Below are 13,686 nucleotides of genomic sequence, written 5' to 3' on the forward strand. Positions count from 1 at the left end.
CATCGTTACCAAGGCTTATAAATTATAACTGGTGAACATGTACTCCAAAACATCTGGTAAACACTTAGTTCAAAAATAACCAGTGAACACACTCAGTTCCAAATACCTAGTGAACACACTTAGTTCAAATACCTAGTGAACACACTCAGTTCAAATACCTAGTGAACACACTCAGTTCAAAAATACCTAATGAGCACCTAGTTCAAAAACACCTACAGATTACGAGCCTGCTAGCGTTCCACTGGACTGTCTAGTATCGTCCGTGGTCGTCATCTATACTCCACTAGATGATTGGATCATTGTCAACGTTGATGTCTTTCATCGTGTTATCACAACTATTTTATCTACCCATGTTTTACCCAACACATTTTGTAGATATAAAATACATATACAGTTTAAATCATTTAAAACATGAGCTATGCCTAAAAGTCGTTTTCGACCCCTATTATCTCTAAATTGACTAGCCCGGATCTACGGGCGTTACAACTTTAGAATCCTCACTCTCATCGGAAGATATTTGCTCAAAGTTAGTTCTATTTGAGGCTAGGCTCAAACGTTCACTAACATTTACTTCATTCGGTAACTCAACCCGTTCATCAAGATGAAAGACTCCATTTGCTTCAGTGCTTCCATCAAGCGCAACTTCCGTTTCAACTTCGGTGACTTCATATACCCCTCTTGGTTTTGTCTTGACAACCGCCCAAAGATCTTTTAATTCATTTGTCACCGCAGGATATGGTGTATAAAATACTTGTTCCGCTTGTGATGCCAAACGAAAAGGGTCATTAGTTTGAATACGGGGCGTAGGTTTAACATCAACCAATTTATTCTTGTTAACTACTACACCGCGGATATTATCAAACCAAGTGCATTTGAATAGCACAACAGTCGAGCGCCCAATGCCATAATAGTTAATCTATAGGATCTCATCCAATAAATCGTAGTAGTCTGACTCTTCGCCATTATATATCTCCCCCCTCACGCATAGTCCATAGTTATTTGTTGCACGTCCTTTACCATATTCTTGTGTGTGGAACTTATAACCATTTACAAAGTAGCCATTGTAAGACCGAGCATCATTCGAGGGCCCATTTGCTAAAGGTTCTAAATGTTTAACACTTCCATCAGTTAAGTCCCTCGTTACCTACATTAGATAGCATATATGCAAAATGTTTGTTGAAAAAAACACAAAAATTAACAAGTATGATTGAATTGGTTTTACTTACTTTGTATTTAAACCATTCTGCAAAGTATTTATCTCTAAATACTGAAATTGGTTCATTTTGATATGATGCTTGGGATGCTCGATCAAATTCTAGGATGAAAGGGGCAACTTCTGCACAGTTTAGTAGGATGTAAGTGTGTGCTTTGTGAAGTTCTTCATGTTTCAAGAGTCTTTTCTTTCCACCCTTTTCATGTAATCTTCTTTATGGAAAGGCAAATACGCTTAATATATCTCCACTTGAAGAGTTGTCATGTTGTGGTGCGAAATTTCGTGGCTCTTGATTATGGTGTGTCTTAACCGTGGGGGCAAAATATAAAGAACAATAGGTAGCGATTTCATTCACTAGATGTTCATTGACGATTGAACCTTCAACCCTTGCTTTGTTCCTAATTCTTCTTTTTATTATGCCCAACTTTCTATACTTAGAAATTATCAAGAACGTGTTATGAATACTAAAAAGAATATGTAAAAGTTTAATACTTAATATTACAAACAAAATGATTACCTCTCGTATTGATACATCCATCTGTATTGCACCGGACCACCAAGAATTGCTTCATCAGCTAAATGTATGATTAGGTGTTCCATGGAATCAAAGAAACTAGGAGGGAATATTTTCTCCAACTTGCAGATGGTTTGAGCAATACTGCGTTTCATGTTGTACAAGTCCTCCATATGCAATGTTTTTGAGCATAATACACGGAAAAACATGCATAACTCTGTTATGGCCTCATATACCATATTTGGAACAAACCCTCTAATAGCAAGTGGAAGCAACCGTTGCATAAAGATGTGACAGTCATGGCCCAACTTTCTATACTTAGAAATTATCAAGAACGTGTTATGAATACTAAAAAGAATATGTAAAAGTTTAATACTTAATATTAAAAACAAAATGATTACCTCTCGTATTGATACATCCATCTGTATTGCACCGGACCACCAAGAATTGCTTCATCAGCTAAATGTATGATTAGGTGTTCCATGGAATCAAAGAAACTAGGAGGGAATATTTTCTCCAACTTGCAGATGGTTTGAGCAATACTGCGTTTCATGTTGTACAAGTCCTCCATATGCAATGTTTTTGAGCATAATACTCGGAAAAACATGCATAACTCTGTTATGGCCTCATATACCATATTTGGAACAAACCCTCTAATAGCAAGTGGAAGCAACCGTTGCATAAAGATGTGACAGTCATGGCCCAACTTTCTATACTTAGAAATTATCAAGAACGTGTTATGAATACTAAAAAGAATATGTAAAAGTTTAATACTTAATATTAAAAACAAAATGATTACCTCTCGTATTGATACATCCATCTGTATTGCACCGGACCACCAAGAATTGCTTCATCAGCTAAATGTATGATTAGGTGTTCCATGGAATCAAAGAAACTAGGAGGGAATATTTTCTCCAACTTGCAGATGGTTTGAGCAATACTGCGTTTCATGTTGTACAAGTCCTCCATATGCAATGTTTTTAAGCATAATACTCGGAAAAACATGCATAACTCTGTTATGGCCTCATATACCATATTTGGAACAAACCCTCTAATAGCAAGTGGAAGCAACCGTTGCATAAAGATGTGACAGTCATGGCTCTTGAAACCGTAAAAACTACCATTTTTGACGTTCACACAATTCCCTATATTCGATGCATATCCGTCTGGAAATTTCAACTTTTTCAGCCAAGCACAAACTTTTTTAACATCGACCCTCTCTAAAGTGTAGTCTCCTTCCTTGATCCAAGCCTTCCCTTTTTTGTCCCGGGCGGGGTTTAGAAGAGGACAGTCACATAACATCTCAAGAGTCAGAGATCGATGAGTCGGCGACGGCGACAACAATTGTAACAGTCAGAGATCGATGAGTCGGCGTTGGTGAGCGACAGCAACAACAACGTGGGTTTTGGTGGGGAATCGCCGGAACAGGGGTGGGTTTTGGTGGGGAATCGTCGGAAGGAACGAGACTAGGTTTTGGTGGTAGAAAAGAGTTATGCGACGAGATGAGGAAGGGAATTAAAAAATGGGTTAAATGCTTTTTTTTAATTCCAAATGGTTAAATACCTTTTAATTCCAAATGGTTTAATTCCAAAGAGTTATGCGACGGTGGTTAAATGCTTTTTTTTTTTTTTTTTAATTCCAACTCCACGTATAAATTTTGGGTTCACATTCTATACTTTGTGATGCTTTGAATATATATATATATATATATATATATATATATATATATATATATATATATATATATATATATATATATATATATATATATATATATATATACTAGGTTATAACCCGTGGAAACCACGGGGGATAGGTTAAAAATTTTATATAGACCAAAAAATTAATAACTGTAAAAAAAACATTTGATTCTGGATGGTAAATAACTAAAATTTTATTTGATAAGTAAAATAAACATAACAATTTAACATAGATTTTGAAATACTTTCTTGAACACAACATTAAAAGTTTTATTAGTCAAATTATCATCCTTATCTAATATATATATATATATATATATATATATATATATATATATATATATATATATATATATATATATATATATATATATATATATATATAAAAGTTCAATAGAGAACCATAATAATGGGTTTTTCAAGGAACCAAATCTTTTTTTTTTTCAATTTCTAGAGCTTATTCTTTATCGAAAAAAAAAATCTAAAAATATCTAAATTAATATATTAACATTGTGAATGTGAAAAATATTTTTCGGATTCACCGTGTGAATCCGGATTCACGGTGTGAATCCGGATTCACGTTGTGAATTTTCGAAGATTCACATTGTGAACTTGACGTAAAAAAAATTGAATTTTATATCATTGGAAAAAGGATAAAAAGTTATGAATTTATGTATTTTTAGTTTTTTTTTTTTTGATAAAAAATAAGTTCTAAAAATTGAAAAAAAAATTATTTCCCTGGTTCCTTGGTTAATTATAGTTCTCTATTGAAACTCACCCTCTATATATATATATATATATATATATATATATATATATATATATATATAAAAGCCCTATTTTTCTCCAGCCGCTAGAATCAAATTTACAGGTTTTCTTTTTCGCCACGTAATCTACCTCCTAAACGACACCATGAGTATTAAAGTCGATTCAAAATAACTTGTGTACGCTTCATGTAAAACGACATCATGAACATCAAAGTCGATTCAAAAGAGTCATGTGTCGGCTTCGTGTAATTTCTGATTTTCTTTTTCTTTTTTTTTTTCTTTTGGATAGTCACACATGTTGGGAGATGTTGCTTCGAAACGTTTTTCTCAGCAAACATGGGTGATTTTCATGCACTCGATGAACTGATGCACTTCCCATTTTCTCTTGTGCATCTTCGTGCCGCCCCCTTCTCGTTTATGTTTATTCTGATTCAGAAATCTTTGGAAATTGACCATATAGTTCTTCTGGTGACAATCAACAACCGCTCTCAATATATCGCTGAAACAGTCTTCACGGTGAAGACTTTCAATGTCGTCCCTTCTGATATACTATTTTTTCTCCCGGTATGCATAATTACACATTCATCATCTACATGAACCCTAATTTCATTTAATTTTAATTTCATGATTTGTGATCCCTGTTTAGGAATAACCGAATATTTGGATGTTGAATCCCTTAAAATTGTGAACGAAGTTTACTCTCTTTTCTCTTGAAATTGTCCATGTACTCTCCGACGGTTTGCATGTCAGGCCGTCTAAAACCAAATCAAGCTATTCTAACCCTCAAACGACGCAACTTACCATTACGTCGATCCAATCCCATTATTTTCGTTTCTCCTTCAACGCCTCACTTTCTATATAAACCCTTTTTCTCTTCTACAATATTTATACGTTTCCAAATACGCCCACTTCACTCAACGTTTCAACAAGGACACCCATAAATTGGATACACACACCCGCTGGGAGGCGCTCTGGTTTTGCAGGTATGTAATTTTGGATTCAAATTTTGCTAATACTTGCTTCCGGTGTTCAACAAAACCTGCAAAATGTTTCCCTACTTCGAGAAATTTAATCGACTTTCAGATTAGGTCTTCCTTTTGCAATTCGACATACGTTCAATTCTGCATCTTTTCAATCACGTGGAAGACGTTTCCTTAAATATCTGGAAATCGGAATCAAAGAAGAACGGCTCAACTTTTCTTTCTTCCGTTACCTTCTACAGGTATATTATCACAGGAACCCTAATTTGCTTTCAAGTTTAATTAGTTGTTACAATTAATCCAATCGATGGATTTCTTTACCCTTCCGTCTTTTTTTTAAACAACTTTATGCCCAAAATATTCTTCTCATTCTTCTATACGCACAATCAACATCATGGTTATAGCCAATAACCCTTAATCAATGAAGAAATTCAACATGTTGCTTGCACCCGTTTTAAAAAGCAGAGAGCCCAATTTCATGAAGGTCGGTGTTGTACCTGCTTCTGAATCTTAAAGTATAAACGTGCAATTCTCCTAAACCGCCCCAGATTTTCTAATGTTCTGATTTTGGTGTCACTGCAAACCAACAGTTTTTGTTCAAATTAAAAGTTGAAAAAAGGCAAAAAAAAATTGTATCGATTTAATTTGGATTCAGCACTACCCTACATGATTTTCAATTTTCAATTAAGGGTTAGGGTTTTCATGGTTGGGTATATAGACTTATAGGTTGAGTTGTTTTGCTACCATGAACGTCCATAATTTAAGATGTTAATTAGATTTATGTTTTTATTAATGTAAATGCTATAACATTAATTCAATAAATATCCATGTTTCTTTATTTTCATTGCAGAGGGAGAGTAACAAAATTGGAACTATTGGATGATAAAACTTAGGAAAAGGCAATTGTCTCTTCTTCTATTCCACACCAAATTGGATTTCTTAACCACAGAGGTATGAATTACTTGTCACATTCCGCTTTACCTATGTTTACTGTCACATTCCACTCCATTTACATTGTTAACAAGAAATTTGTTCTATGTAATCGAAGAAATGGATGCCCAACTTAAGGTAACATAAAAAGTTATTGAAAACTGAATCAATTTTGTGGTATTTTTTCTGGGATGTGTGGAAAGGCTGATATAATGTGCACACTTTCATGTACTCCAGCCAAAAACACACATTTTTGACAGCAATTAAAAAAAAAATATTTCATAGAGTCTCAAAGATCAAGTGATCTTTAAGCTGGACATTTGGCACGACCAACAACTTACTTCAACCTATTCAAAGTGATCTTCTGCCAACCTTTCATTCCCACAGGTACATCTTCACTAACACTAATTTCATTCGATTTTAATTACTTGAGATCGTTCTTGCTTCTCTTCTATATTATACCATGATATGCTCTCATCTGATGTGTGTAATTGTCTTAAAACGTTTGTGAATGATTATGGGTTATTTGTGAAAGTAATGAACAATCTCTATCGGATCGAATTGCATGAAATTTGTCATGCTTCATCATTCTGATTCAATATAGGTTCACAACCATTGTGATTTATTAGTACCTTCCTGCAAATTTGTGTATGTACCTTGTACAGAATCCCATTTCCTCTCTCGTTCTTTTGTGTTATGTTTGGTTATTAACTTTTCAAAAGCATAATTCCCAATGTTCATGAAAGTTAGCGTCGTATCCCAAACTAAAATTGACCATATTTATTCCATATTGCATGTAGTTTTTTTGATTCCTGAGCTTAACATGATGCTATATAATCTAAATATTGATTTATATCCATTCAACCCACCAGATATAGGAGAAATTGTTGTTTTCTTTTTTGAAATTACAGCTTTTGGCATATCAAATTTTCCCCATGTTGTAGACTTAATCGTGTTCTTGACCATAAGATATGATATGGATTATCATGTCACTGTTTTATAATTGAAATTCTTTTGTTCCAATAAAATATGAATTTTTAACAGTTACATTGCATATTTTGTGGTCGTCTATGATATGGATTATTATGTCAAGTTACATGTTAAATTGATCAGCTCAAGTTTCATGGGAATAGGAATGTACATTCGTTTGTTTGTATAATATAGCATTGTACTTTCATATTCTTTTGCTAATTTAGGTCTTTTATGTTGAAAATCTACCCATTTATATCATTAACATTCCAATTTTTTGTTATTACACAATTTGTTCAACAACTATGAACCAAATACCCAAATTACCCTTATGTGTTCATGTTCAAGGCTTTTCAACGACTACTACACTGTATAGACTCAAATTTCTAAAAGAAGACTTTTTACCATTCCTATAAGATTTTAGATATCTTTTTCTATGTGTGTATACAAATATGTGGAAACTTTGCACAACAACCATATTACATACATACACCACTATTAAAGGCACTTGTAGTAATGATCTCTTACCTCCCTCTAAGCTTCAGCAGTTGAGATTTAATATCAGTACATAACATAATTTATCATTTAGCATCTTACTTTCATGTTTTTGTTTTGTTGACATTTTAAAATAGCTTTACCAGTACAATGTTCTTATTTTAAAGGTCACATGAATGTAATTTCGTTTTGTTACCCATAATAGCAATGTACATCGAATAAGGATTACTTATTAATAATTGCAAAATACTTCATTCCAATATACTTTAATCTTTCTAAATACCCAATAGCCATTCTCGGACCGTGCTTAGCACGGACCTCGGAAAATACCTAATATATATATATATATATATATATATATATATATATATATATATATATATATATATATATATATTGTAAATTACATTTCCCCTAAATAAGTTTACCCTAAAAACATTCATTCTTCCGGCCGATATTCTAGACTATCGTTTCTAGTTTTTTTTTTTCCTGAAATCGCATACACCAATTGTTGTGTTCAATTTCTACATTTCAAAGTACCAATCTCTTGTAATCGGAGATTTCATCAACTTCGTAGTGGCCTTACAGTGTAGCCACCCCACTACCACAATTTCTTAATAGCATAATCGGGAATAAATAATATGTTTGAAATCCAAAATCGAAAGGAATACAAATCCAATTTCGTAATAGTTAGTAGAGCAGAAAGATACCTAAAAAGCGATTTCAGTCCGTTGCTAAAGTTATGAAGAAAAAATGGCGTCCTTGTGGTCTAATTTTGGAATATGTTGGCTGTCGGATTTCAATGATGAAAATAGGGCGATGATGAAGAAGAGGTAAAATAACTAATTTCGTTTTTATAGAATATGAGATTCAATGTACTCCCTGTATTTATTATTTGAATTTTGATTGTATTTCAAAATTGAATCTTGATTTGTTCTCTTAAATCTATGTATTATTTTCAAATAATGAGATTTTAATGTTGGTGCCTACAACAGTGAACATATGATGGGGGTGTAAAATTAGGTTTCTTAATTTGAATGAAAATTGTTATGTTTTGGTGTAAGCTTGCTAAGATAAATAACCAATTAGTGTATTAGGCAAAATTTTAGTGGTATTTTGGTTGAGAAGTTATATGTATGAAATGAAATAGTTGTTTATTTGATTATATGTGTGTAAGCATATTGAGCAAAGTGGAATGTTGTGTAGGAGACAGTGGAATTGAAAAAAAAAATTATTATATCTATATGAAAGTGGAATGCTATAAGAGACATACAGTTGAAAGAACATTAATATTTTAAGGAATACAAGTTAAAATAGTAAAAGTAAAATGTGCTCAATATAGCGAGATTTTTTTTCTTTGATTTGAACATGTGTTTGTGTGTTTGTAAGATGTAATGAAAGTATATTGCAATTAGAAAGTATATGAACAAAAAAGTAAAAGAAACAGTTAAATTACATTGTAATATATTTTTCAATATTTTGATAGCATTGTATATTCATACTTTTTTTTATATATATAAAAAACACATTTACAATAATGTATGTTTTGTTATTGTAGCAGCAAATCTCCATAATCATAAAGCATGATGGTGGTTATTGAGTCGAGTGTTGAAGAGTATGTTGCATTCAACAACAGCTTAGAGAATCTCACATGATTTCTTTTCACATCTTATGAAAGGTATGTCATTTCCACAAATATATTAAAATCCATCTATCCAGCATAGTAAACAATTATATTATTAAAAGTACAATGGTATACTTAGTATTTAAAGTAACTGCATGAATTTTTAATAACTTAATGGAAAAACAAAAGAAAACCATATGCAAGATTACCAATTCATCATATAAAACCATTATTTTTGAACATTTGGTGTCAAAACCTTCATCTTCTCTTCATTTTCTGTTGAAATGCACAATGATTTTGTTACATTCACGACATCAAAAACTATCAAACTTACAGTTTTCTTTTTAAAAATACAATATAAAAGGGCATATTTGTCATTTTTATAATATAAAAGGGCATAGTTGTCATTTTCTAATATAAAAGGGCAGACTTGTCATTTCTAATATAAAGGGGCAGAATTATCATTTTGTACCTAAATCATAATCAAAAAATATATAACCGACAGAAATTGATAAATGACAGTATTTCTATTAAAATGACATATTTGTCACTTTTATAATATAAAAGGGCAGAATTGCATTTTCTACCTAAATGATAGCTTGAATTTATATTTGATAGTAAAAAACATAATAAAAAATATAGCCAACAAAAAATAAACAATTGCAGTTTTTCTATTAAAAGGGCATATTTGTCATTTTTATAATATAAATATAAAAGGGCATAGTTGTCATTTTCTAATATAAAAGGGTGGAGTTGTCATTTTCTAATATAAAAGGGCAGAATTGTAAATATTGTTATGTTTTAGGAAGCCGATCTATTTCAACCACTCTGAATGGATTTGCAATAATCAGTTTGAAATAAATTATAGAAATGGTCCTGTTTGGTTTTTTCTCTTTAGCATTGTACTTAAGTATAAGCTAAATTCTCTATATTTCATAATAGCATCCTATTTTAAAATGGTGGAAGTCACCAAATTTACAGAAAATTGTCACTGTTTAAATAAATTTACAGAAAAAGTCCCTGTACAAAGTAAAATTTCATAATAGAAAATTAAGGTAAACTGCAATTGACATAAAAGATACATGACTGCTTTCATTGAAATCTTGAGCATAATATGCTACTATGCTTATAGTTATAGACGAATCAATGTTTGTTCATATACTTTAACTTAATTTATTTAACGTGAATGCCTATAAGATATTACATACACAAAGGAACAAACATAAATACACATATATGTTTATACGATGGTACATAAGAAGTTGAAAGAGGAGTAGAAGATATAAATAATCAAAATAAGGAAAAAAATCGGCATAGTTGTTTAAAGGATGCTTTACCAGAATTACACAGATGAAGAAGTAGATATGAAACAAATTAGAGAAAGGACAAATGTTGGAAAAAAATTTAGGGGTTTGGGATTTATAGGTACAATGAATATGTGAAGATGATATTGTGATCATGATTGCATTCCTATTATGATTGCTATAAATTTGGTAAAAAAAATTAAAGAATTAAAAATTATTGTTGATTATATGGGATATTGTTGATTTCATTCCTTTATGTAATCTGTTAATTACATATCGGACCCTAAATTTACAAAATCACAACAACATAGTTTTAAGTCCCAACAGAAAGTTATTAATTACATATTGGACCCAAAATTTAGAAAATCATAGCAAAATAGTCTTAATTACATATTTTAAAGTGTTTTTTTTTTCATTAATCACAACAACATAGTTTCAAAGTATATTGCTATAATTTAAAAAAAAAATTAAAAAAAGGACACCAATATAACAACATTTACGCCTGCTTAGTTTTCGGTTATTTTTAATAGTGTTGAAAGGTGAGGGGTAAAAGAGTCATTTACTTCCAAAAAAACTTCGTTTACTTTTCAAAAAGAGTTGCAACTTTATATGAAGTTAAAAAGACAAAAATAACAATGTTTCATAATAAATGGACCAAAATGCCCTTTTCCTATTTTTCTACTGTTTAATATCACAACTGGATGTCATTATGGGTTATAATGTTTTTAAAACATATAAGTCTAATAAATGGACCAAAATACCCTTTCTGCATATAATCACAACAACATAGTTTCAAAGTATATTGCTATAATTTTAAAAAAAAATTTAAAATGGACAACAATATAACAACAATTACAACTGCATAGTTTTCGCTTTATTTTTAATAGTGTTGTAAGGTGAGGGGTAAAGGAGTCATTTACTTCCAAAAAGAACTTTCAATTTTTGATAAAACAGTCATTTACTTTTCAAAAAGAGTTGCATCTTTTTAATGAAAAAAAATAAAAATTTGGTCTAAACTGTCATATTGGCCAAATGTACTTAAAAAGAGTTGCAGATAAGAAGATATGTTTTCTTTTACTGATTTAAATCAGGAACCACAACAGATAAAACATACCTTCAAAGAAAGGTTTTTAGAAAAAAGAAAGTATGTTAAAGTATTTCAGAACAATGTTATAAATATTGGTTTATGAAGATGAACTAACCAAATTTGTTATGTTGTCTCTTCTGCAGAAATAGTATTGTTGAAGATGAGAAAGCACAATAAAACTCGACAAAGGGAAGGAATGTGGAGGACGTGTTGATGATAATGAAATATAAATGGAGTCAAAATATTAATTTCAAGTTGCTGATTTTTTGGGATTTCATTGAAATTTTGAAAAGAGTCAAAATAAGAGAGGATTTTTTACCAAACAAATCAAACGTGAATTGCTGTTGTTTTCAAAAAGCATGGAATTTAAATTTAAATTTAAATGTTATAAGAAACCCAAAAATGCAATAAGTTGAAAAAAAAATCAGGATTACAATTTAATTTTAATGTAATTTAATTTTAATAAGAATAAGAATTATTCATAAAATGACACGTGGCATGTTAGAATGGTAGAAAGGGGACATGTGGCACATTAAAGGTTTTGATTATTATATATTTTCATTTTTTACATAATGGTAAATTGGAAAATGAAACTTATTTGTATTTTATATATTTGTTGTTTATTTATTTTTATTTTTTCAGATTTATGGTACTTATAGCATCTTACTTATATGTTTATTTCGTTTTATTTTTTCACAACTTAATGGTGCATATGTTTGTATGTAAGTTTATGTTATGTATAAATCGGTCAAAACAAAGCAATCAAAGTATAATTAAGTTGTGAACAAAATAAAACGAAAAAAACAACATTTAATTCTTGAAAATTTGAAAAATAAAAAGAGACTGTAGGTAATCTGTAGGTAATACCTACGGATTACCTACATATAAAGGTAATCTGTAGGCATTCCGTAGGTATTTACCTACAGATTACCTCCGGTATTTTTTTTGTTTTTCAATTTTCAAGGGTCAAATATCTTTTTTTTCGTTTCGTTTTTTTTTCAAAACTTAATTATACTTTGATTGCTTTGTTTTTAACCAATTTATACATAACATTAACTTACAAACAAACGTATGTATCATTAGAACCCATTAGAAAAAAACACTGATTTAAAAAAAAAGTTCTAAATGAGTAATGGTTTCTAATGGTGATTACTTTGATTGCTTTGTTTTTAACCAATTTATACATAACATTAACTTATAAACAAACGTATGCATCATTAGAACCCATTAGAAAATAACATTGATTTAAAAAAAAGTTCTAAATGAGTAAAGGTTTCTAATGGTGCATATGTTTGTATGTAAGTTTATGTTATGTAGAAATCGGTCAAAACAAAGCAATCAAAGTATAATTAAGTTGTGAACAAAATAAAATGAAAAAAACAACATTTAATCATTGAAAAATTGAAAAATAAAAAAAGACCGGAGGTAATCTATAGGTAAATACCTACGGATTGCCTACAGATAAAGGTAATCTGTAAGCAATCCGTAGCTATTTACCTACAGATTACCTCCGATATTTTTTTGTTTTTCAATTTTCAAAAGTCAAATATCGTTTCTTTCGTTTCGTTTTTTTTTTCACAACTTAATTATACTTTGATTGCTTTGTTTTTAACCAATTTATACATAACATTAACTTACAAACAAACGTATCATCATTAGAACCCATTAGAAAATAACATTGGTTAAAAAAAAGTTCTAAATGAGTAATGGTTTCTAATGGTGCATATGTTTGTATGTAAGTTTATGTTATGTATAAATCGGTTAAAACAAAGCAATCAAAGTATAATTAAGTTGTGAAAAAAATAAAACGAAAAAAACGACATTTAATCATTGAAAAATTGAAAAAAAAATAATAAAAAAAATAATAAAAAAAAAACGTAGTTAATCTGTAGGTAAATACCTACGGATTGCCTACAGAAAAAGGTAATCTGTAGGCATTCCGTAGGTATTTACCTACAGATTATCTAAGATAATTTTTTGTTTTTCAATTTTCAAAGGTCAAATATCGTTTTTTTCGTTTCGTTTTTTTCACAACTTAATTATACTTTGAATGCTTTGTTTTTAACCAATTTATACATAACATTAACTTACAAACAAACGTAT

The 13,686-nt window shown here is 30.4% G+C and overlaps 1 protein-coding gene and 1 long non-coding RNA gene across 8 annotated transcripts; one reads left to right on the forward strand and one right to left on the reverse strand.

Annotated features, from left to right (window-relative positions):
• Positions 1 to 1,334: 1,334 nt before the first annotated feature.
• On the reverse strand, positions 1,335 to 1,980 carry LOC111914588 (uncharacterized). Its single transcript, XM_052771341.1, has 2 exons — positions 1,731 to 1,980; positions 1,335 to 1,641 (listed from the first exon to the last, which is right to left on the reverse strand). The coding sequence occupies exons 1-2, from the start codon at positions 1,964 to 1,966 to the stop codon at positions 1,428 to 1,430; spliced, it is 450 nt and encodes a 149-aa protein (XP_052627301.1). The 5' UTR covers positions 1,967 to 1,980; the 3' UTR covers positions 1,335 to 1,427.
• A 2,386-nt stretch (positions 1,981 to 4,366) lies between these two features.
• On the forward strand, positions 4,367 to 12,106 carry LOC111914639 (uncharacterized). 7 transcript variants are annotated; one of them, XR_008231462.1, is made up of 7 exons: positions 4,367 to 4,758; positions 4,841 to 5,177; positions 5,283 to 5,416; positions 6,025 to 6,125; positions 6,223 to 8,401; positions 9,127 to 9,246; positions 11,727 to 12,106. It is a non-coding gene; the product is annotated as an uncharacterized LOC111914639 (long non-coding RNA). The 7 variants fall into 7 exon arrangements; XR_008231461.1 differs by having other exon boundaries at positions 6,342 to 8,401; XR_008231460.1 differs by having other exon boundaries at positions 5,278 to 5,416; positions 6,025 to 8,401.
• The last annotated feature ends 1,580 nt before the right edge of the window (positions 12,107 to 13,686 follow it).

This window comes from Lactuca sativa, chromosome 4 (genome assembly GCF_002870075.4).
Source record: "Lactuca sativa cultivar Salinas chromosome 4, Lsat_Salinas_v11, whole genome shotgun sequence".
Classification (NCBI taxonomy): Eukaryota; Viridiplantae; Streptophyta; class Magnoliopsida; order Asterales; family Asteraceae; genus Lactuca; species Lactuca sativa.

Coding starts and splice junctions, on each gene's coding strand:
- LOC111914588 (XM_052771341.1), bottom strand. CDS start 1,966: ATGGTATATGAGGCCATAACAGAGTTATGCATGTTTTTCCGTGTATTA. Junction 1,642..1,730: donor TGGATGTATCAATACGAGAG/GTAATCATTTTG, acceptor TTCTAAGTATAG/AAAGTTGGGCATAATAAAAA.